This window comes from Amblyomma maculatum, chromosome 10 (assembly GCF_055883805.1).
Source record: "Amblyomma maculatum isolate TAMU_Amacu chromosome 10, ASM5588380v1, whole genome shotgun sequence".
Lineage (NCBI taxonomy): Eukaryota > Metazoa > Arthropoda > Arachnida > Ixodida > Ixodidae > Amblyomma > Amblyomma maculatum.
Genome location: NC_139353.1, coordinates 172,791,959 through 172,817,003, shown reverse-complemented (window position 1 = coordinate 172,817,003; position 25,045 = coordinate 172,791,959). Strand labels below are relative to the sequence as shown.

Below are 25,045 nucleotides of genomic sequence, written 5' to 3'. Positions count from 1 at the left end.
TCCTTCATTAAAATACGCGTCAGGTTGCCCAATCACGACGGAATGCAGGTGGCATGTCGCGGTGCGCGTGCAGGGGTGCGTCCAGGCGAGTGCTAGTGCGAGAGAAAGCGCACGGCACACGCCGTGAAGGCAGCGAGCGAGCTGAGCCAAGGAGGCGTTGGCTGAGCGTTGGCTGAGCCAACGCTTCCTGTCTTATAGGAGGCGTTGGCTGAGCCGGCGGCGTCCAGTGTGTGCCCACGCGACAAAGCAGCGCGAGACGTCTGCACGTGCGCGGAAGCGAGCGAGCGAAAGGAGAAAACTTGCACGGGATGCCTAGGTGGTGCCGCCGCGTGTATCCCCAGTTTCTATTTTTCTGTCAGAGATGGCGCTCGACGGTGCTTTGGAAGCCTACTGTTCACCAGTACGTCAGGGGCTGCCACCAGTGCCAACGCCGTAAGTCACTACCGCTCAAGCCTGCAGGTTTGCTGCAGCCAATTGCACGAACTACTATTCTATTCGACTAAGGCGGTAACGATCTGGGTTCTTCCCTTGACCTGCAGCCAGTAACAAATTGGTGATTGTTGCAACTATTTACCGAGGTATGCGAAACGAAGGCGGTGCTACGGAGCACTTCTTCCGAGATCACTTTTTTCACGCACAAAATTGTCTTAAGGCACGCTGCCTCGAGTATATGATTACAGATGCGCACAGAGTTCACGGGACAGCTCATTCGAGACGTGTTAGAACCCAGCCGCACACGCCACCGCAAGACTACGGCTCATCACCCTCAAAGTAATGGGCTCAGGAAAGAATGAATAGGACCATCGCCGATATGATCTCAATGTGGATGCGCAGCACAAGAAGTAGATCACCCCGCCAGGGTGGCGCAGTGGTTACGGCGCTCGGCTACTGTTCCCAAAGAGTGCCAACGGCGCGTTCGGAGTCTGCGGACATCGGCTCCTGTGGTTTTCAACTTACGTGGCGGAATTACGACCTGAAATGACCTGATCGCCATCAAATCGGTCAGTGAAGGTTCTCCGCGCCAGGTTCACACATTTTCGGACAATCTATGCCTATATTTTCTCATCTTTTGAAGATTTCTTCATGCCGAGCGCATCTCGTCAGGCCTAGCTCACCAAGGGCTCATACATTTGCCGGCCAGGCCTAGCGCCGCCGGCTGCTCATCGACCAAACTCCTTCACTGCTTCATCTTTCAAGATGGAAGTTCGTGTAGAAGGAGAAGATATTGCACCAGAAGAATTTCATAACGATCGTCATTGGGCCAGTGCGGTGCGAGCCCGGAACAAGCTCTACCCCAACCGGAAGCAAGCCTTGGACAGCGGCGAGTCCGCGTCTGCTGGAGCCTCGACAAGTTCGGACAACCTTGCTTCCGCGCCGAAAGGCAAAACTTCCACTCCCAAGCTGAAGAGGCATGCTCCTCTTCCCCGGTTGCCGACATCGGACTACAAGGTTGTTTTCCGACCGGGCGGGGGATTGGATCTTCGCCTAATCAATGGAGGTGCACTCCTGCCTCTGATCTACGCTGAAGCAGTAGTCGACTACCACGAAGCCAGAATCAACGACAAGTTGCGCATCAACCCTCACAACAACTCATTCACGGTGAGCACACCTTCTGAAACTCGAATGAAACAGTTTGTCCGCATGCAAGGACTTCGCCTCAACGACCAGATGTACACCCTGAAAGCTTATGTCGCGGCCCCTGACAACGCCGTAAGAGGCATTATTTATAAAGCCGTCTACAATCAGACGCAAGACGAAATCTTTCAAGACCTTGTGGCCCTTAATCAGAGCAAGTCCTTCACTATCACCGACGCCCGGCAGCTCGGCAGGACCAAGTCAATGTTAGTCACGTTCATCGACACCGCGGAGGTACCGCGTCAACTCAACTTCTAGGCACTATTTATTTTTGCTACACATTCAAGGCAAAAGTTGAAGCTTGCTTCAACTGTCGGAAGCCTGGACATCGTGCCGACGTCTGTCCCAAGGAGAAGACTGATCTGTGCTCCCGCTGCGGCGTTGCCCATCCACCCAAGCAAACGCCGGACAGCACGCCCAGGTGCATCTAATGCGGTGAAGCCCACTTCACGGGGACCAAACGCTGCAAAGTGCGCTTCGAACGCTCCGGAAACTCATCCAAAAAATCCACACCACCGATAACGCTTTCGGACGCTCGACCTCCTGAGACAACTCTCAAGTCTTCTAGATCATCAAGAAGCGGGTTTCGATTGTCTTGGAAGACGCGCAGCCGCTCCAAGACGGGATCCCGCCATGGCCAAAGCAGAAGCCGCTCGAGGTCTTTCCCGCCACTCCCGGGCCAAACAGTACAGGAATCGGCGAAACAGGTGAGCTGGAGGCCGCAGTCTTCCCCGCTCGAGCGAGAGAGCGCAAAACTTAAAGCTCAGTTAAAAACACAGCGTCAAGAAATTGCCGAGCTTAAACGGCAGCTAAAGCTCCTTTTAAGGCGAGAGCAGTCCCCTGCAATATTGCAAACCCAAGCACCTCCCCCCATTTCCAAAACTCCTTCAAATTCTCCCCCCTCCGCCTCCTCTTCTCGCGCTACGTCACCTGCTCGTGGAGTTCCCGCAAAACGCAAGATAGCCACTGGGGTAGTTCCTTCCGAGCCATCAATGCCAGACCAGACTGCCCTCCTTAAGACGGCAATGCAGTCCCTGGAACCCTCGGTACAATCTTTCCGCTCCGAAACCCAGAACTGGATTACGAACGCTGGAAAACGACTAGAGGCTATTGAGAAGCGTCAAAGTGCTCAAGAAGCCTCGTTTTCTCAAATTCAAACCCAAGTTTGTGAGCTTCTCCTCAGAGGTTGCACTGTACTACCCATCCCTTTAGCTATTACCGATAGCACCCAACATGGCGGCACACCCCAACAGAATTAGCGTGTGGCAGTGGAACTGCAGAAGTTTCCGCACAAAGCGGAATAATCTGCAGCTTCACTTATCTACCCTATCCCCTAACGAGGTACCGGCAGTGATAACGCTGCAGGAGACGCTTGTTTCGGTTAAGCTCCGCGACTATACTACTTACGAGCCCTCCACCCAGCCTCAATCCAGGGTAGTGTCGTTGGTGCACCGCAACTTTACCGCGGTCGAACACCCTCTTGAGTTGGATGACGTGGATGGTCTCTTGCCGGAACTCCTACCCCGCGCACGAAAAGCACACACGCTTTTTGTTCTCAACCTCTATAGCCCTCCCAAGAGCCCTCCTGCCCCCTCATTGGCGCAATCAAGAAAGCCCTCACAGTTAGCGCGGAAGGATCCTACTAGTGGTTGGCGACTTCAATGCTAGCCATACCAGCTGGGGTACCGAAAGAACTGCCGTAAAGGTACGGCAATTTCGTCTTTCGTTCACGACTAAGGGCTTTCTATTCTCAACGACACCTCCTATCCCACCCGAATCGGATCTAGCGTTCAGCACGACGCAAGCCCAGACTTGACTCTCTCAAGATGCGTTCGAGAAAGCCGCTGGACTAATACCACTCACTCATCAGGCAGTGATAATTACATTTTATGCACCGAGCTCTCCATCTCTTCCCTCACCCCACCAAAACGCAATCAGGCCTGGGTGGTCGATTGGGATCGATTTTGCCGCATCCGGCAAAACGCCCCGGACACCATTGTGGACCTGGAGGCCTGGGTGGCTTCTCTCACACAGGATGTGGAGTCGGCGACATCCACTATAGCGGAACCAGAGGATACGTCAGCTGTGGATAGTCGCCTTCTCTACATGTGGGAGGCACACGCCAGCCTTCAGAAACGCTGGCTGTCCCAAAAGCATAATCGCAGTCTCAAACGGCGAATTTCCCGCTTTGTGAAAGAAATTGAAGCTCATACAAGGGACCTCGCTCACCAGCAGTGGGGGCAGCTCTGTGACCGCATGAGCGGTAATCTAGGCCTTAAAAACACCTGATCGCTTTTATGCTACCTCCTTGATCCTGGGCACACCAAGGCCACGCAGCGTAAGAATATTACCCGCATTATTCATCAGCTCCCCCTAGACGATGACGCCCTCCTTCAGACCTTAAAAGATCAGTACATCACTACAACCCCTTCTACCCCCCTCCCTTCCTACACCGGTTCTCCTAACCCTGCCCTTGACGAGGGAATTTCTTCAGCTGAAGTCAGGGCGGCGATGCACCGCCTCAGGACGACATCAGCTCCGGGGACGGACCGAGTCACAAATACAATGCTTCGTAAGTTGGATTACCCGTCTGTCGATCGGTCACGGACCTCTTCAACCAATGCTGGCGCACGGGAACCCTTTCAGCCCAGTGGACACACGCCCGTATCACATTTATCCCTAAACCCGGCAAATCACTCTACATCAAGAATCTTCGACCCATATCTCTCATTTCCTGTCTTGGCAAACTCTTTGAACATGTGCTCGCACGCCTACAGAACCACATAGACGACCACAACCTCTTCACTGACACAATGGTCAGCTTCCGGCCACATCTCGCCACACAGGATGTTATGCTGCAGCTGTCAGAAGATGTCCTTTATCCCCGCCACGCAAAGCGCACCCGAGAAATTCTTGCTCTAGATCTCACAAAGGCCTTTGATAATGTCCGTCACGCAGCCATTTTAGATGCTCTCTCATCGCTTCAAGTCGGCTTGCGTGTCCACCAGTACATATCCGCCTTTCTTAGCCACCGCACAGCAGAAATCACCATCGGCTCCCTCTCATCTCCATCTTTCAAACTCGGCAGCATTGGCACCCCACATGGTTCTGTCCTCTCTCCACTGCTTTTTAACATTACCCTTATCCCCATGGCACATGCCCTCAACCAAATCCCTGGCCTGTCCCATTCCTTATACGCCGATGATATTACACTGTGGACCACCACAGGTAACATTGGCACCATGGAAGATACATTACAGGCCGGAGCAGACATTGTAGTATCTTTTGCCGCAAATGTCGGCTTGGCTTGTTCCCCTACCAAATCGGAGCTTCTCATACTCCGACCTCCTAGGTGTCGCACAGACAAAGGCCCTCCTCCCCCTATCTTCTTGACAATTGACAACACCTGGATACCAGAAGCGGACAAAATCAGGATTCTTGGTATCCTGATACAAAACAATGGCAAGAATATCGCAACCATCACTAAGCTTATGTTGATGGTTCATCAAACAATCCGCCTCATTCGCCGCATAGCCAATCGCCATCGTGGCATGCGCGAGCATGACCTTAGACGCCTGGTACAGGCATTTGTCCTGAGCCATGTTGTGTACTCGCTCCCCTACCTGTTCCTCACGCGGGTGGTGGAAGACAAGATTAACAGCCTTATCCGACAGGCATACAAGGCCGCCCTCAACTTATCCCGCTACACCTCCAATGAACGCCTTCTTCACATGGGCATCCATATCTCCCTAGCTGAGCTCACGGAAGCCCACCGCTCAGCCCAGTTGGAGGGATTATCATCTACTCTCACCGGCCGGAACATCTTTGCTCGCATCCATCTCTCACCCCCCGGTCACTGCTCTACACAACATACACTTCCCCCTGCGATACACCGCGTTCTTAAGGCGCATCCCCTGCCAAAGAATATGCACCCAGAGCACCATGTCGCTCGCCGCAAGGCACGCGCAGAAGCTCTTCATAAAAACTATGGCTTCCAGCCAGAGACCGTTTACGTAGACGCTACCTCATACCCCTCCCGCCCTGCGTTCGCCCTCAGCGCTGTTTCCAGCTCTGCAACTGGTCGCGGCCGGTACAACGTTTGCCTCCACTTCTTTGGAGGTGGAGGTGGCGGCGGTTGCCCTCACCACAGGTACTACCCGAGCCACGACCATCTTTAGCGACTCTAAATCCGCCGTACGGAACTGCGCTCGCGGTCGGATCTCTAGCCCAGCCTCCGGTTCTTCGCCTCCCTCCCCCCACCCGAACACCCTATTCAATTAATATGGGTGCCCGCTCACACGGGTCACCCAGGCAACGAACCAGCTCACTCTTTTGCTCGAGGATACGTCAGCCGAGCAGGGAATGCCACTGCCTGGGGAGATGCTCGCGAGCGCATGGTATCCTATCACGAAATCTCTCTCTCCATTACTGTGATCAACGAACCATCTACCCTCCTCCTCATAAATCTATGACTAAGCTACAACAGGTGACGTGGCGCCAGCTTCCCGTCCCCTGCTTTCTTAGCTTTGATCTATCCAGGACTGTTCTCGCCACAGTGCACCCTGGGGGGGGGGGGCACGTAAAGCTCATTTTGAACACATTATGATCAAATGCTCGGAATTCTACCCTCCAGATATTTGGCAACTCTCCGACCTCGAGCGATGGGAGGCTGCCGTGTCCAGCTCTGACCCGGCCGTTGAAAAGCGGCTGACGGACTGGACTTTGGGTGTCGCTGGGAAGCACCAGCTTCCGGCCACAACACGAAGCCAAGAGCCGACCCGTCATTAGCATGCAATCACTTAAGGCTCCCAAATATAAAGTTTTTCACCACAATCACCACCACTGTTCCCAAGGACGCGGGCTCGAATACCGGCCTCGGTGGCCGCTTTTCGATGGAGGCGAAAAGCAAGGTGCCCGTGTGCTGTGCGATGTCAGTGCATGTTAAAGAACCCCAAGCGGTCGAAATTTCCGGAGTCCTCCACAACGGCGTCTCTCATAGCCTGGGTCGCTTTTGGACGTTAAACCCCACAAACCAAACCAAACCAAACCCTCCTTATGTGACATATGCTTCCTCAACTATGACGCTGTTAACATTCTGCATACATTATGTCAGAAGATTTGGACAACCCTGCAGTGGCCACAGGATTGGAGGAGGTCAGTTTACATCCCTATTTCAAAAAAAGGGAGTTCCAAAGATGGTTCCAACTACCGTACAATCGCGCTTATTTCGCATGCTAGCAAGGTGATGTTGAAAATGCTCCAAGGTAGGCTGCAGCAGCATGTGGATCGGGAGCTTCCGGACGTGCAAGCTGGATTTCGCAAGGGCAAAGGAGCTAGAGACCAAATTGCCAACCTTCGCTGGATCATGGAAAAAGCAAGAGAGTTTCAGAAACCCATCTACTTCTGCTTTATTGATTATGCGAAAGCGTTTGACAGCGTAGATCACAGCAGATTGTGGCAAGCTCTCCAAGAGTTGGGAGTTCCAATTCACCTCATCTGTCTCCTCAGGAACCTGTACGAAGGGCAAGAGGCCACAGTCAGAACTGGGCATGGCCTTACTGGTTGGTTTCCGATTGAGAAAGAAGTGAGGCAAGGCTGCATACTGTCGCCCTGCCTATTTAACCTATATGAAGAGTGCATCATGAGGAAGGCCGGTCTGGACGAGTCTTCAGCTGGAGTGAAGATTGCTGGAAAATGTATCAACAACCTTAGATATGCGGATGATACCACTTTATTGGCAGAAAGTGAAGTGGAACTCAAGAGACTTCTGATGCATATACAAGAAGAGAGTGAGAAGTTTGGGCTTAAACTGAACATTAAAAAGACAAAGATCATGGCGTCTTGCCCTATCAAGTCCTGGAGCATCAATGGACAAGAAGTGGAAGCTGTGACAGATTTTCTCTTCTTGGGCTCCAAGATTACCCCGGAAGGAGACTGCAGCCATGAAATTAGGAGACGCCTTCTTCTGGGAAAGAGAGCCATGGTTAGCCTTGACCGCCTAGTAAAGAGTAGAGACTAGCAAAGAGTAGAGACATTAGTCTGCCAACCAAGATCCGTATAACTCGTGCTATGGTCTTTCCAGTTGTGATGTATGTATGCGAGAGTTGGATGTGAAGAAGGCCGACCGGCGAAGAATTGACGCGTTTGAATTGCGGTGCTGGCGGAGACTCTTGAGAGAACCATGGACTGCCAGAAGATCAAATAAGTCATTATTGTCGACCATAAACCCTGACTGCTCCTTGGAGGGTGAAATTCTAAAGTTAAAGCTCAGCTACTTTGTTCATCTGATGAGAAGAGAGGAGTCGCTGGAGAAAGATTTGATGTTAGGAAAGGTTGAGGGTCGCCGAAAAAGGGGTAGGCAGCGAACGCGATGGTTAGATGGCATCCTCGAGAAGCTGCCGATGAAGTTATGTGATATTAAAAAGATAGTGAGAGACCGGAAAGCGTGGCGTGACATGGTCCATAGGGTCACGAAGAGTCGGACACGACTGAATGACTGAACTGAACTGAACTGAACTGATGCTTATGAGATAGCGTTGTTGGCGGAGTCGGTCAATGATGATAAATAAAAGGGTGGTACTGCGCACAAAAAGACGAGGGCAAGAAGTGAACGCCACAAACGCAACGCAACGGATATTTATTTGAAAAAAGCTTACCATTTATATAGCTCAACCTATCAAGTCAAACACTACGCTCAGCCTAAAAACCTGCCTCTATTATGATATAATCTGATTGATGGGTCACTTAAGCAAACTTCACCTTTCGTCTTTATATTGAACACCTGGGCCAATTCCCGTGCCACCTGGTTACTTCAAAACTTTAGTATCTGCAGCAAAGGCAGGCATGGCTTATCGCGTATAGCGTCTAGGCATGCACCACAATGGAAAGGCAAATTTTACCCGGTACCTGATTTCATAGAAAGCTGATGTTCTTTTAGGCGGTGATTCAAACAACGCCCTGCCCCAGGTGAGGAGGACCTCATATACGACACCCATCATGCATCTGACGAAACGAGTGGCATGACGCATGACGCAGTCTGCCTTACTCCTCCGTTCGCACATAATCCGAGGGCACAATGAGGCGAACTTGCACGGGGCTGACAAAACCACCGGTAAACCGCAGAACGTTGTCACATTCTGAAGAAGAACAGCACGACATAGATAAGGACCGAAGGAAGACACACGCACGGACAAGCGCTGACTTGCAACTGATGTTTATTGCTTGGAACGTGGAAATACACAGATGAGGCTCCAAACAAGAAAAGAAAACATAGAGGGTTACACATTTGATTATGGACGCGAAAAACACAATTGATGCCGCCTCGTCCCTTCCCTGTAGCAAGAAATCTTAGTTCCTTAGCTGACAACGCCAAGGACGCGCTGCTGACGTTCTTTGAGCAGGCTTCAATAATTTCACTATTTAACACTTTTGTTTGTTTGAAAGATGGCTGGCAGTCTGTACCTTTACGGTCTCTGCAATGGACGCCGAGATGCCCTTTAACTGTGTTAAAAACATTAATATTGTGCTCCCTTAGGCGCTCGTTAAGGCCTGTCTGGCCGACGTAGCGTTTACCGCTTGATAATGGTATGGAGTACATAACACCTTCTTTGCATGCAACAAATTGGTTTTCATGTTTTAAAGTCCACTTTTCTGGTAAGGATTCAGCGTTAACAAGCTTGCAGAATTTCCCAAGCTTTTCGGGAGCCGAGAAAACAACTCTAACGTTATCTCGGTTGCCTGTCTTCTTTAGCATATGGGAACATTTGTGGATATAGGGAACAGCAGGTTTTTTGTTTTTCCTTGCTGGATTCTGTCAGTTCCTTCTTTTTGTTTTTGATTAAACAGGAAAGCATCGATTCTGAAACAGACAAGAGCAGTTGCTTGAGATATCCTGCCTTGACAAGGAGGTCGGTTGGGTGGCTGAAACTTTCTTCTATGGTGTGAAAGCATGCTTTGTTCATTGCTATAGCATGACTCAGCCACGGTGCGTTTTACGAGCTTAGAGCGCGATGACGTAAACGGAAGCGGTGGCTTGTTGCTTCGTGGTTCATAAGACAAGCAAGTGTGATTTGGCACGAAGCTGAGTCTGAGATCAGGAAATCTTATCTCGTTATTTTCAAGTGCTTCACGAGTCAATGTAAGCGGGTGAAGGCACTGAACAAAATTATCTTTAACCTGATGCATTACGGAATCAAACTCTTGGACGTCGGTATGTAACAAAACAAGAAAATCATCAACAAACTGAAAATAGTGCAAACATTTTGATTCTCTAAAAGTCGTTGGAGAATTTTGTCTTTTTTTTTTGCGAGTAACGGATAACTGATCACAGGTGCTATACATGAATTAATGCACATTCCTTTTTCTGCAGGTAAAGTTTACCATCCCAAGTAGTATAGGTTGAATTTAAATAGTAGTAATTCTAGGAAGCCAGCGACGGAAAGGCCACCTCGTTTTGGAAGGTGACAACGCCTTACTTATCAATGCAATATTCGATGCACGAAAACAGCTCGTCATTCTTCCTAATGTACGAAACCCTGCGCACATACAGCAAAACTGCTGGTCTCATTTCCTTAGAACGGCCACCACCCCGGCACGTCCTATTTTTAATTTGTGCAGAAAAGTATCTGCCACAGCAACAATGACTGAGACAGGAAACAGACCAGCAGGAAAACCAGCCTAATAACCTCATTGCCGAAGCTCTTGTTTACCAGGTGCAAGACTTGGACAAGGCGCCCTGCAAGCATGCGCTCCGATGGCCCGCTTTACAGTCTTGGAAGGGTGGCGGATCGGGCTAGTTGGTGCAGCGCTTGTTCCTGTCTGTTTCTTCTCCGTCCATGCTGTTTTAGCGCTTTCGAGACATGTCACAGTCTTGGAATCTGCTGAACCGAACGGCAGCAAGTCTTTTCGTGCCCTTGGCGAATACATCGAGCACACGTGATCCGGTGTTACTATCAGGTTATTATCTAATAACTGTAGCTTGTTATGGTCCGGCAATTCGTGGGTAAAGGTTAGACCCCTCACATGTCGTCTGAAAAGTGAAACAACCTCTTCCACAGTTACAGTGCGCTTCGCGTTGATCTTCCAACAATTCGTGGGTAAAGGTTAGACCCTCCCATGTCGCCTGAAAGGTGAAACAAGCGTCATGCCACTCGTTTCGTCAGGTGCCTGATGGGTGTTGTCTATGAGGTCCCCCTCACCTGTGGCAGGGTTTACATCGAAGAGATAGGCCGTTATTTGAATTATCGCCTAACAGAACACCAGATTTCGATGAAATCAGGTACCGGGTCAAATTTCCTCCTCCACTGTGGAGCATGCCCAGAAGCTACACGCGATAAGCCATGCCTGCTTTTGTTGGCAGATAATAAAGTTTTGAAGAGGAGCCGTAGCCAGGTGGTACGTGAGGTGGCCGAGGCGTTCTATATAAAGTGACCCATCAATCTGATTGTATCAGAATGAAGGCAGGTTGTGCAAGGGGTGCAAGCAATGACCTCGATACCCCTTTTTCACTGCGCCGACTTGAAGCTGCCCTTCTTGCTAACGCCACTCGGTCGACTTCTGGTGAAGATGGAATCACTTACTCAGCTCTTCGCAATCTTCCCAATAACACAAAAGAGCTCCTTTTCAACCTTTATAACACAGCCTGGGAAGAATCTCCGCCATCGTCCTGGACTTCCGCACTTATTTGTCTCATTCCTAAACCTGGTAAGCCTCCGGCCCTTTCCAATCTCTAGACCATTTCTCTGACCTGCTGTGTCGGCAAGACGATGGAAAAGAATGGCGCTCGTTAGGCCTAGTCGGCATTTGGAGGCTTCGAACTCGCTCCCTCATGAGCTAATTGGTTTCGCCCCCGCGTCTCTGCACAGGACCTTTTCCTCATACTTGAAAAATTCGGACCCGTCAATATGGGAACCCGAGGAACGCCTCAAGGAGCTGTTCTCTCTCCGCTGCTCTTTAACGGTGCCCTCATAGGCCTCCCAGAGAGGCTGAACGCTGTGGATGGTGTGCGCCACGCCATCTATGCGGACGGCATTACATCTGGTCGTCCCTAGGCAACCTAGGGCAGATGGAGGAGGCCCTCCAAGAGGCCGCCTCGGTAGTAGAAAACTACGCTCGGAATGTGGTCTAGAATGCGCTCAGAATAAATCAGAACTTTTGCACATTGCCAAGCAGAAAGACCCAGAACAATACATACACATTTACGTAAACGGCATTCCGATACCAGAGGTGAACACACTTCGGTTATTGGGAATACAAATTGATAACTGGGGTAACAACGCCACAGCCCTGAAAAAATTAAAGTCCACCTGCGAACAAATTAGTAGATCATCCAAACAAACAGCGCGAACAAACGGGGACGACAGGAAGAAACAACAGGAACAAGCGCTGTTTGATCCCCGTTTGTTCGCGCTGTTTTTTTGGATGATGTATAACCAACTCGCCCGCTTAACTATCCTGTTAAATTAGTAGAATGATTGGCAGGCTATCTGGTAAGCACGGTGGACTTCTTGAAAAGGAAAACGTTCATCTGGTTCAGGCGTTCGTCGTTAGTCGTGTGGTGTAGGTGGCGCCCTACCTCAAGCTGAGGAAGAGCGACCGTAGCACGCTTGACGCGATGATTCGGGCGGCGGTAAAAAAGGCTCTAGGACTCCCGGCGAGAGCGTCTAGGAAGCGCCTGCCCCAACTTGGGATCCATAAGGGGGGTAGCTGATTCAGGCCCGCAGAACAACCCAATTTCTATGCTGTCGGTGACGAGCACCGGAAGGCAAGTTCTCCGAGACCTCAATCTAGGGCTTCTCCCCACCACTGAAAACAGAGTGGACATCCCGGAAGTGTGGAAAAATACTTTGACGGTTAAGCCGCTCCCCAAAAACATGAATTGGGAGTATCATCAGGGGAGGCATGAAGCCAGGGCAAAATTTATACAAAATAACTATGGCAGTAAGACAGCCACATATAACGTGGATGCAGCGGGTCCCAACGAGGATGGCATCTGCACCATTGCTGTTGTGCACGAAGGAAGGCAGGTGAACGGGCTCTCAGTAAACACTAACGACGCGCTGTTGTTGGAGGAAGTGGCGATTGCACTGGCCGCCACCCACTGCGACGCAGCCTACCTAATGTCGGACTCGCAACAGGCCTGCGAAATTACAGGTAGGATAGCGCCACTTGCCCGCAGAATATTATTGGCACATACGAAAAACTAAGATTCGGCTACTAGTAAAAAACAGGTTATATGGGTGCCCGGTCACCAGGGGGTGGAGGGGAATGAGACCACTCACGCGGCTGCCCGAGCGTTCCTCCCCCGGGGTTCCGCTAAATCCTCTGGTTCTACCGAGGCAATTATACCAATCCCTCTCATAACTTATGCGGACTGATTCATTTATAGGAAGGGAAAGGCGCGGTAACAGTCTCACTTGTTTTCTGCGGACACCGTAACCGAACCGTAAGGGAAGGGACGAAGGGGAGTGAAAGTGGAGAGAGAGATGAGCCGTAGAGGAGAGCTATGGAGTAATTAACGCACGGAGTAAATAATTTGTAACTTATGCGGTCATTGCAAATTATTTACGCCTCTGCAAGAGGGCACTCCCGGGACCCGACAAAGTCTCGACAGATCTGAGGAGTGCCACCATGGACAGCTCCAAACCGGGTGTTTTCTAAATCCCGCCATACTAAATCACATGGACCCGACAATCACGGGTTGGTGCGAATTTTGCGGGCAGTATGCTGTCCTATGCCGCATGGTGTGGGCCTGCCAGCAAAATACAAAAATAAAAGCTATAAAACAGCCAACTAGGGAGGGCTGGGAGGCGGCCCTGTCCAGCTCGGACCTGGAGGCCCAGAGTGTCCTGGTCCAGAGAGCTCGGGAAGCGGCGGCGGCCAATGGCGCCCTAGAATAGGGTCTGCCACCCAGCTCCACAACGAAACGCACCTCCCTTCCCAAATCATATCATCGTTAATGAATGTTTTCTCCTCCTTCACAGCATACTTTTTTATTTATTTATTTCAAGTTCCTGCAGCGCCCGAAGGCATTATTGCATAATCTTGCTGGGAACGCCAGCGATAAAATACATAAAAATGAAGAAAATAACACGACACAAGTGATAATGCAGAATGAGAAACATGCATCTAAAGGGGGCAACTGCGCGACGAACAAAGTGATGAAAACACTCGAAAACAAAGTAATGAAGGAAACAGACGCAAGAGAACTGGGCGCCACGTCACACATCCGATAAAAAATCCCGAAATAAATTTTCAGTGCAACACTCAGTGATGCCAGCTGGCAGCCGGTTCCACTCATTGATCGTCAGTGGAAAAAACGAGGTTTTATACACATCTGCCCGGCATTTTATTTCGCGGATCTTCCACTGACGATCAAGTCGTCTAGATAAAAAGTGAGGTTGAAGCAGGTACCGGTCTTTGTCAATGCTGATCTTTCCAAAATAAATGCGATACATGATCTGCAGTCTGAAATGTTTTCTGCGGTGAGCTAAAGATTCCCAACCAAGATGATGTTTAATAGACGTGACACTAGATGAAAAATTATAATTGTTAGACACAAATTTGGCAGCATTATTTTGGACGCGTTCGAGCATGTCTGATAAGTAAATAAACTGGGGATCCCATACAAGGCATGCATATTCAAGAATTGGCCTTATGTAAGTGAGATACAGGAGCTGCTTGACATCTGACTGCGCTTTGCTGAAATTACGCTTTAAAAAATTAAACATTCTGCAGGCTTTCGATGTAATATGCTCAACTTGTCTCGTCCACGTAAGGTTAGAAGTGAAATATACGCCGAGATACTTATATTCAGAAACTTTTTGCAGGGGAACATTATTTATTGAGTAGCAGGTCGGTAGAGGTGAACGCTTACGAGTGAACGAGACAAGTTTGCATTTTGAAATGTTCAAAGACATTTGCCATTTTGAGCACCAGTACTGGATAAAAGTTAAGTCTCGCTGAAGTTTTAATGCGTCAGAAGAACTTTCCACAACATGGTAAAGCACACAGTCGTCAGCATATAGCCGAACTTGGCAGGTGAGGTCAAGAACAATATCATTAATAAAAATGAGAAAAAGAAGGGGTCCAAGGACAGACCCCTGGGGCACACCTGAGGAGACGTTTACGGAATCGGAGTGACAACCGTTAATTACAACACGCTGCATGCGGTCCTGGAGATATGAATGAAGCCAGTCGAGGATATTGCGATGCAGACCAAGACAACGTAACTTATGTAATAATAGCACATGAGGTACAGAATCAAAAGCTTTTTTTAAAATCCAGAAATACACAATCAATTCGATATCCGTGGTCAAAAGAGGAAAACAGATCATTACTGTTACTGTTACTAGGGCGTGAAGCTCTCAGCTTCACGCCCTAGTCACAGTCGATGTCCGCAAGGCATTCGATTGCGTCTCCCATGACCGTATTGTCACGTGGTGGTGAAAAGGTCAATGACACAAATTAAGAGTCGGTGATTGCACTGAAGAAACTCTTTATTGGGCTGACTTGCGCCCGCAAAAGAACTAAGCAACTCGGCGGCGGCGATAGCGACAAACGTGCTCGTCGGTCGTCGGACAAAGAATGCCCGTCGCAATCGTCAACGCTCAATTTAAAGGCTGCTCAGAACAATCTAGATAACGTCGCAAACTGCTTGTAGTACAACCTAGAACATTGTAGAAACATACACAAGTGATCGCAATCTTCGAGACAGCTCTCGGCCCATCATTCGCGACAAAGAAAACGATAACGCGTCGTATCGCGACAACGAGCATGAACAAACACGGGATACAGAACTGATACGCGATCCAGAATCTGAGTGATAAGGCCGCATGCCGGCGGCTGTTAACAAAAACAAATACAGTTTTGAAGGTTTCGCGGCAATTCTCTTACCTGCCTTTCCAGGACCGACTGCGGCTCCCGATATGTACATTCCAGCTTTTCTTCCTAATCGCGAGGCCCGTTTCCAAGCATTTAACTTCATTTCTACACTCATCATCTCACCCGCGGTACCCTGCAGGGTGCCGTTCTTTCACCAACCCTTTTTATTATTGGCATGGCTCTTTTCGCGGTTCAGTTATTGTCTATTCCCGATTTTCAGCACTTTTTGTTACGCCGGCGAAATCACACTGTGGTGCTAGCACGGATCTCCTGGTCACATTCAAGACACCATTTAGCAGGGTTTGGATAACATTTCTTGTTTTCTTGACCATGCGGGCCTGTCTACCGCGCCCAAGAAGTCAAAACGCCTACTTTTGACTCACGCTGCTTATCAACGAGCTCACAACTCACTGATCTCCCTTACCTTGGGCGGCTCTCCAATCCCCAAAGTTTCTCAATATCGCTTTTTTGGCATGCCTCTGCATGCCGCCAAAAATGTCCGGGCTCTCCATGCGGCTGTTGCTACCTGTCAGTCCGCCACCCATTTACTTTGCCGAGTTGTGTGATGGTCCTCTGGCCTGAGGGAAGCTCACGCCTGTCGACTGGCTCACACGCTGGCTCTTAACAAATTCCTTTACTTTATACCATATCTTTCATTCACCCAGAGCCAGCTAGAAAGACTGGCAATGGCTCTTCGCGGCCTTTATAAAGCTGCTCTTTGTCTTCCCATAACCACTTCCACTTATAAGCTTTATGCCACCGGGCTTTTTCATCCTCTTCGCAGTCTCCTTTACCTTTACCGCGACGGACAGCTAACTCGCCTCCCCGGCACAGTTCATGGACGTTGGCTTCTCCACCAGGCTAACATTTTCCCCATCCAGTCAGTCCCTCTGCCAACTCTTTCCCCTCCGGAGTTTACTAACCTCCGTATACTTCCTCTTCCAGCCAACGTCGCCGGTCCTGCACGATGGCCGCCGACAGGCTGCTGCCTCTCATCATAGTCCGCCCTTCAATACCCATGGAGTCACACGGATGCCTCTTATGTGGCTGCTCGCGGGTTCGGAAGCCAGGTCCTCTTTCATCCTCGTGTATCTACCCGTGTCACTCACACTAGCGGCCCCTTTCTGCATCCTCCGGCTATTATCTCACTTGACGTCCTCTCCATCATTCATGTCATTCAATGTTTCCATTAGTCAAGGGTTCGACGAAAGTTCGTCTGGTCAGGCATGGTAGTTGAGTAAAAAGAGTTTCAGTCACTGACCAAGTCAATATGAAAAAAGAATACGTTTCGGAACGTAGGGGTTCCGAAACGTATTCTTTTTTCATATTGACTTGGTCAGTGACTGAAACTCTTTTTACTCAATGTTTCCATTCTCTCCCACCTGTGCCTCAGTTTATTATATATACTAACTCCCAGGCTGCTACCGTGTCCTTCAACCTAAACGTCTCACACATATCGAGGCCGCACCTGTTGGGCTGCAGCCCTTCCGCGCCTTCTTCCGATGTATCCCTGGGCACTCGGCGATTGACGGCAATGTGCTGGCGAACCAGCTCGCCCATGAAACTCGTTACCGGGCAACGTTCATTCCCTGGCCAAGATCTTTGGAGGGCGGGCCGAGACTGTCTCAGCGAATATTACAATGCTGTTGGCTTAGACCGCAAGCTTTACCCCGACCCTTATGCTAATCTCTCCGTGCGGGAGGCTCATGTCCTTCGGCAGATACAGCTGAATAAATTCATAACCCCTGTACAGCTATATCTGTACAAATTCCGTCGGGATCCATCATGCCCCAACTGCCCTTCCCCTCATGCCAACCTTTCCCACTGCCTATTTGCATGCCAGATTGCATTGCAATCGGGTATCTTTCCGACTCCCTCCCATACTAACTGGACCTGGGTGAACTGGCTTGGTGCTGAGGGTGAAAAAGAACAGCGCCTACTCATCCAGCAAGCCATCGATGTATTAGGCGTCTAAGCTTTGAGCCTCAATAGTCTTCTACTACTACTTATGCGCTCCGTGATGTGCTGCGAAAAGAACCTGATTCATATTCCTAAGTAAATAGGCTGCCGCGTCATATTTGCTAGCATTTAACAATCGTAGTACAGCGTCACCTCTGTACTGCTCTCTTTCGCTGAGGTAATTTTATGCTAGTCGCGTACGCTGCACCGCGCGCCAGCTGCCCTGAAGAGGAGGTAAGAGAGTAGTCAAGGGAGGCTCCATATGAGCGCCGTTCTTAAGGCAGGACAGGCGCAGCACACTTCCTGATCCCAGCCATAAGAAAAAGGAAGGAGTGAAATAAGAAAGATCGCCGCTATAGTGGAGGGCTCCGAATTGCGGCATCAACCCAAACTCGCTGAACGTGATCACACTGAAAAATATTGAAAACGCAGGAAAACTAACGCAGGCGCTAGTTGCACCATTCAAACTTGAGCAGGTGGCTCTCCGGATTAGCCACTACAGATTTCGCCAGTTCAATTTATGATTTAACTTACAAACCTCGGCAGTGTACTACAGTGTGGGTCCGTCAATGCATGCTGTCAGTGTACGTTAAAGAGCCCCAGATGGCCGAAATTTCGGGAGTCCTCTACAGCGGCATCTCTTAACAAACTGTCGCATTAACAAAGTTTCACTTTGAGTTTGTTTTGTTGAATGTGTACTGCCGTCTCTTTGCTTTGCAGTCGACTGCTCTTCGGTCAGGATAAGTCCTAGGTATTGCGGAAAAGCCATATTGGCCGTTGTGCGTCGTGACATGTTTACATCTCGGTAACTATTCAGTGGATGCAGCTAGCACAGGACCTTGTTAATTGGAGGAATATGGGAGAGACCTTCGCCCTGCAGTGTGTATAGTCAGGCTGATGATGATAATGATGAGGATGAACTTTTCCGAACTCTAACGTTGGCTTCTCTGAAAAACAGAACTCGCTCACGGACTTGCGAAGACAGCCGTGCATGTCATGGGCGCAAAATTGCCGAAACAATCTATTTTAAGAGAAGGTCGAGGTCATAGTTTTGAGGCGCTCGTAATTTTTTTTTTTCAAAGCATGGACGAAGCGCTAACAACACATTCACATGAAAGAAGACAAGCGCTCAGCATGGACAGCATTTTTGAAAAAATGCTGCACCAACTGGCCCCGCAAAAAGTCTTTCTTGATTGCGTACGTGAATGCCGCAAACGTATCAGAGCGTCATCTTACCTTTAGCACGAAGATTGGCTTGCGGTTCTGCTGGCTCTTGTAATTTCTGTTGCTATAGACTGCTATGATGCCTACAATGCCGGCGGACAGCAACTGTGATGAGAAAGGCAAAAAGAGCAGATTAAGAAATCTTCACGCTTGTAAGGTTGAAGACACACACAGCAATTCAGCATTTCTAGCACTGTTCATTGAATCAGGTCTTGATAGTGGTCTCTACACTGAAAAGGCTCGGCAACGCAAAATGCACTCGAAAAAGGTCTGGCATTGAGGTCCATGATTCCTTATTCCCTTGTCCGAATTACTACATGTGACCAATCTATTCATTATTTATTCATTTACATGGTACTTCAGACCCTTTGGGATCCTTGCAGGAGGAGTAATGCGATGCGACACAAATGTAAAAAGCAGTTAAAGCAAATGGATACACAAAGTCGATAACTTTGATAAAATTAAACTTCGAACTTTTCAGTGGCGTTTTTGGTACCTAACGCAGTCATATAAGTAAATATTCCAGACACTGATGCCACGAAAAAAAAAGAACGAGTATTTAAACAGGATAGTTCTGGTGGTGTATGGGGTACAATAGAGTGACGATGTCTTGTTGACGTGCCGCATAAAGAACACCTCACCGCTGTCAGGACCCATATGGACGGCATTAGATGTCACGTCCTCCACATAGTTGACTGGCGGCTACTCAGTAGAGCACGCACGTGCTTCGTGGTGCGATTTTGGAGCATGACAAGCTAGACAGTATCGGGACTGCTGGCGCACCTGGTACCCACATAGTCCGCTGCGTTGACAATGAGGGGCTTAGGCTGAGGCAGCAGACACGTAGATGGCTGTTGAGTGGGAAGGCAGGTTAGATCTTGACAGCAGGTGAGCTCGTCATGCACAGTCTGACGAATAGTAACTGCAAGGTCACTGGTGGATGTGGAGTAAATGGCTGCCACCGTAGGGACAGTAGCCAAGCGACCACATTTGGGCGTGGCAATGCTCAATCTCTTTCGATACCGATGCCAGTTTTTGTTTACTTATCAGTTAGGCGTAGATGCACTCGGCAAAGCATTTCAACAAGTGGCCGACCTTGTCCTCACCGGACATGCGAGGCAAAACGACACTAGAAAACTTCAGGACCACCTCGATGCAGGTCTCTCCAGGAAGCTGTGCTCGGTGAGCCAATGTATTCTGTACACTTCTTTGCAGCGGTGTCGCCAAAGCACTTGCTTAGCTCTTCTAAAAAACTTGTCCAAGACGTGAAGGAGTCTTCGTGGCTCTAGTACTACGTAAGAGCCGTGCCTGTGAGCGCGAGTTCAAAGTTGGCAAGTTGAGCGGACGCGTCCCACTTGTTATATCGGCTGACGCGTTGATAGTGCGTCAGCCATTCGTCCACATTCGTCCACCAGGCGCTCGATGCTGACTTGGGCGTAGTGTCTCCGTCCAAGGACATCCCAGGTATAGAAGGTGGCAAACTGGCAAGGCGTCGACTGCGGCGAGGTCCGAGTGGTAGAGCTGTCGCTGAAGAGGTCGGTCGTACCAAGCAAGCCTCCACCAAGGTATTACGCTGATGGCTTTGTGGAAAAACTGGATGTCAGGGGCATCGTGTCAGCAGTCAGTCCTCTTGCTCTGCGCGCGCACTACTTCCTCTTTCTTCTTCCCTAGCGCATTTTCCTGTTATTTACAGCCCGTTACAATATACAAAGAGACACCATCGTTAAAAGTACAGGAATCGATTTCCCTTTTCACATAAAGTCAGGCTTTAATTGCACATCTTCAAACGTTGTCTACCTTCTAGAATGCTCCTGTCATAAACAGTACATCGGAGTGTGAGAGTAATCAATGAACCTAAGGCTTAATGGCCATCGGGGAGACACAGGCAAAAATCTCCCCAAAGTGGTTTCCCAGCATTTCAATCAGAAAGACCATAATTTCCAAGAAATTAGGGTATATATTTTCCAGTCAGGCTTTAAATCTTCAAGGGACGGAAAATATAGAGAGGCATATATAATCTATAAATTTAGAACATTGGAAGCAGCAGGACTAAACATCACTAAGGGAACATTAGAATCCCTCCCATAACTAGCCGAGAAAACAATATCGTTAACTGTACAGTTTATTCACAGCAGGTGTACACTCCATCCCCCTTCCGCAATAGTGTAAGCTCGACGTGTTTCTCCACACACGTTTTCTTTTTATCACTTCCTACTTTGAACAAAATCTATTAAGAGGAGTTTAGCTGACACGATTGTCCTTGCAGGGACAATGGCTACTACAATTATAAGTGGTTCCAAAACAGCAATGTGCTATTTTCGCAAGGGAAGGGTCTCTCCACAGGCAAAAAGGATACTGAGACCATGTCAGGATGACAGAATAATCCGGCGAATATGGGCACCAGCCCAGCTTCAGGGAAATGAGGGGGCTCATAAGCTTGCCAGCGGTCTCACCTTCCGGGTAGGCTCTGATCCTCAGTACTTTCTTAGCAGGGACAGGCTAGTCAGCTACAAAGATAGATAGATAGATGTAGGGACAGGCTAGTCAGCTACAAAGATAGATAGATAGATGTATTTATTGAAAGGAAAAGGCAGAGAGGTTGGCCGCAATAATTCAAATCTGGCCTGCTACTCTGCACTGGGGAAGGAGAAGGAGAGAAGAAAGAAGGTCATGATGGGTGACGATGTGAGAGAATGCATATGAAATACATATACAGACACAGTAGCTTAGCGCGAATCAAGTACGGTGGCGCACAAAAAACGGCAAAGGTGAAAGGGTGCCCACTGCCTGGGCACCCTTCCCCTTGTCCTGCCAAGCGCCCAGCAGCAGTTCCTCCGACAGAGGCCTCTTGTCTAAACGCTTCAAGGAAGCCGCTAGCACACTTCTTTCATGCGCATACGCTGGGCACACCAATAATATATGGTCCACAGTCTCTGGGATGCCACAAGTTGAACATTCCGGCGAGTCCATCTGTCCAATTAAATGTAAGAACTTGTGCGTGAAAGCCACGTTCAAACGAAGTCTATGTAGTAAGCATGCCTGATGACGTGGAATGTCACGCGGAACAAAAAATTTTAATGTTTGATCGAGCCTTCTTAAACAAAGAGATTACAGAGCGCTATCGGCTAAACAGGTTAGAATACCAACCGGCCGATAGGAAACTAATGAAGATCCAAGAAAGCATTTGAAGGCGCTTACAAACAGGGACTTTTCCGAACCCAGCTACACTAAGGCAGTGGTACCCAGAGCAATTTTCAGATAAGGCGGATCTATTTCAGGATAAGGCGGATCTGGTACATATGAAATCGACGTGTCCAGAAATAAAAAATAAAAAAAGAACAGACAAAAACGGAAGAATTTTGCGAGACTCAACAGTTGAGCTCACACCCCGAGACTCAGCTAGGTGTAATCCGACTGGCTGAACACGCCGCCCGGGTCCAAGGGCTCCAGGCCGTCGTGTAGGCGGATAGGTTGACGCCTATCCTGTATCTGTTGGAAATTAAAGTTTTACCATCAATCCTACTTTGGTTGGCACTTGAACCCATTTTTTTTTTCTCAGCACATGGCAGGTGTGATTCACTGACCTGTTATCATTCTGCTGCTTTATCCTCCCCTCCTTGCGGAAAGCTTTTGAGAATTGTTCTCCATTTTAAATGTATTCTCTATCAGGAATGTCTATCAGGAATGTTCAAGTAAGGCGTGTGTGCACCGAACCTGCTTTAGGTGCAGACTAATCGACCCCGCATCGCAGTTTTTCCTGCTGCTCTCAATTTGTATTTTCGTTTTCAGGATTTCCGGTTCCAGGATTTCCGGTTCCAGGATGAGAAATAAAAGAAACATTTGTTTCATTCCTTGACCTTCTTCCTTCTACCCCACCCTCCCTCCTCCATACCTTTTCTTCTCTGGAAACAAAAGTGTGTTTAAACCTCTGCCAAGACGAAGACAAGTTCACTTGTCGAAAGTTTCGCTCCACTTGCGAACTCCCCACTCTACCCCTATTCAGTGCTCTTTCATGCAATGCGCAAGGCGCAACGTGCAGCTGTGCCATTCCTGATAGCCAGCCGCTCAATTCTGAGCTATATATTGGAGGGACTTGTTCCGAAATAGAGTGGAACGTTAGCGCCTATCCCGTCCACTACTGCTTCTGTCGTACATGTGAGCCAAACAACCAACGAGCCACCAATGATCCATCAGCCTCCCTGGTCCGACAAAAAGGGAACATAAATAACAAAACGCGTGCAACGGTGTCTATGCTTTCTGAGCCAGCGTTTACATTTATTAATGCTTACAATCTCTTGCACCACCTGTCCCAGCGTCATGTCCTTCGGGGCTTATAGGTTCGTGCAGTGTGCGTACGCGTTTCACGGTTACGGGCTAACGAACTCTTCTTTTCCCAGCGATAATGTTGCCTTTGAGAAGGCAGTGCAGCTTATAAGGTCCAATACGATGAAGTTGTTGACACTAGATGCGTGAGTACCTGCGCTTCTCGCAAAAAGAACAGCGAAGAATCGACCGTAGCTACCTTCCACTTTTGCGGCGGCGTTCGCGAGATACTAAGCGACGCGTACATGACACCCGCGGAATGTGGAATGAAGAAAAGCGAAGAACATATAGAACTACATATTAGTTTCTAGTGCTGATAATGATTGATTTCAATTTTTGAATGAGAGCTGCTATCAGGCCGGGTAAATGAAACATTGTGGCCTCATAGCTTCGATCGTCGGAAAAGCTCGGAATGTCAAACTAAATGCGATTACCACGTTCATTTTTGACCCAGAAACGATAAGATTCGGGTTGTACAGGCAGCCGGTGAGTCAGACACAAATGCGCTGCTCCACCTTAGTGCCTCGCGTGTTTCTTCACCACGTTTATAACTCGTGGCAGTCTATTGGGGTGACGGGACAGAGATCACTGCAGTACTATTGGCAAACATTTAATCAGTTAGGCAGTGTTATAGATGGGCGTTCTCAGTTAGTTTAAACGGCATGCTCGACGTTTTAGCCTTCACTCCTACACATACTGGCTTCGCTTTGAAGTTACTCTGTTAAAGCCTCCATCATCAGAAAATACGGCTTTCAAGAGCTACCTACTTAATAAATCCTGTGAAAACCCTACGCGGCCCCCGCATACCAAAACAGACTCTACCATTAGGCCACGAGTTCAGGATAGTAACGATTTCTTAATCTGATAATCTTTCACAAAAAGCGACGACTTAAGACTGCGTGAGGTAACAAATACCATTTCAGGCATTAGTTATTAGCGAGTAGCACACGAACTAGGATTCGGAAGGGGAGCCCCAGATGCAAGCCTATTAAGTTGTTGAAGGCACAGTTAAGGTACCAATAGAATTTTCGGATTATGAAGTCGCATATTTCGTACCACTATTTCGGTTAATTTAAAAGCAGAGATTTTGCTAGATACTTCGTCTTTCGTTGCAAATGTGTAAGATTCGCAAGAAATAGCATATATTCTTCACTCTCTCACAGAGAGAAATACTATGCAAAACCTATGGCGCAACACTGTCGTGCAATACAGTCATAGTTGCTCTTGTGCCAAAAAACCTCATATCACTAACTATGCAGAACCTACATAGCCAGAGTACTTGCCGAACTCTTCCGTTTCAATCCCGCCGGTGTGGTGCAGTGGTAACGGCGCTCTGTCCAAGGATACGAATTCCGACCTCGGCAGCCGCTGTTCGTTGAAGGCGAAAAACAAGGCACTCGTCTGCTGTATGATGTCAGTGCACGTTAAAGAACCCCAGATGGTCGAAATTTGCGCACTCCTCCACTATTGCGTCTCTCTTAGTCGCTTTGGGACGTAAAATTCCTCAAACCTAAAATCCAGCAATCTTCTGTTTAATCCCAAAAGTACATGTAAGCAAGGTAACCGAATGTCCTTTGGGTGTAGGCGCCAAGAGAAGGCATGGTGGGGTGGCTGAGTGTACCATCCGCAGATGCGATGAGTATGCCTGCGAGAATAATGTGTCTGCCGCCTACAAGGCTTCATGTTCCATAGTGCAGCAAGAAGACGAGGAACAGAAAGATTCTCACAAAAAACTACACGCCAAAGAATAAAGCGGTGTATACGTGTATACGTATGCAATATATTTCGTAAACAAGAAGGGTGAAAACCGAACCCCAAAAACTAAAACCTGTGAAGATTTTTCCCCGGTTCCCACATTGACCTGAATCTAAGAATGCAATATCTGTTTGTTTGCTTTTTTTTTGACACCGACAATACTCGCACTTATGGCCCAGCTTTCAAGACAGACGCAGGCCCAGCTTTCAAGACAGTACTTTTCTACTGATGCGGCCTCGATAATCTCTGGTTAATCAATCGGCATTTC

The 25,045-nt window shown here is 48.7% G+C and overlaps 1 protein-coding gene across 2 annotated transcripts in view; it reads right to left on the bottom strand.

The window, feature by feature from the left end:
- The window catches only part of LOC146177952 (sarcospan-like), a 221,227-nt gene that overhangs the window by 79,137 nt on the left and 117,045 nt on the right, over positions 1-25,045 (bottom strand). Inside the window, exon 3 of one of the 2 annotated variants that reach the window (XM_084580672.1) lies at positions 18,712-18,804. The exons of the other annotated variant lie outside the window; for it this stretch is intronic. Coding sequence (XP_084436798.1) covers positions 18,712-18,804 — 93 coding nt within the window. The remainder of the gene's footprint in view (positions 1-18,711; positions 18,805-25,045) is intronic. 2 annotated transcript variants of the gene reach the window in all.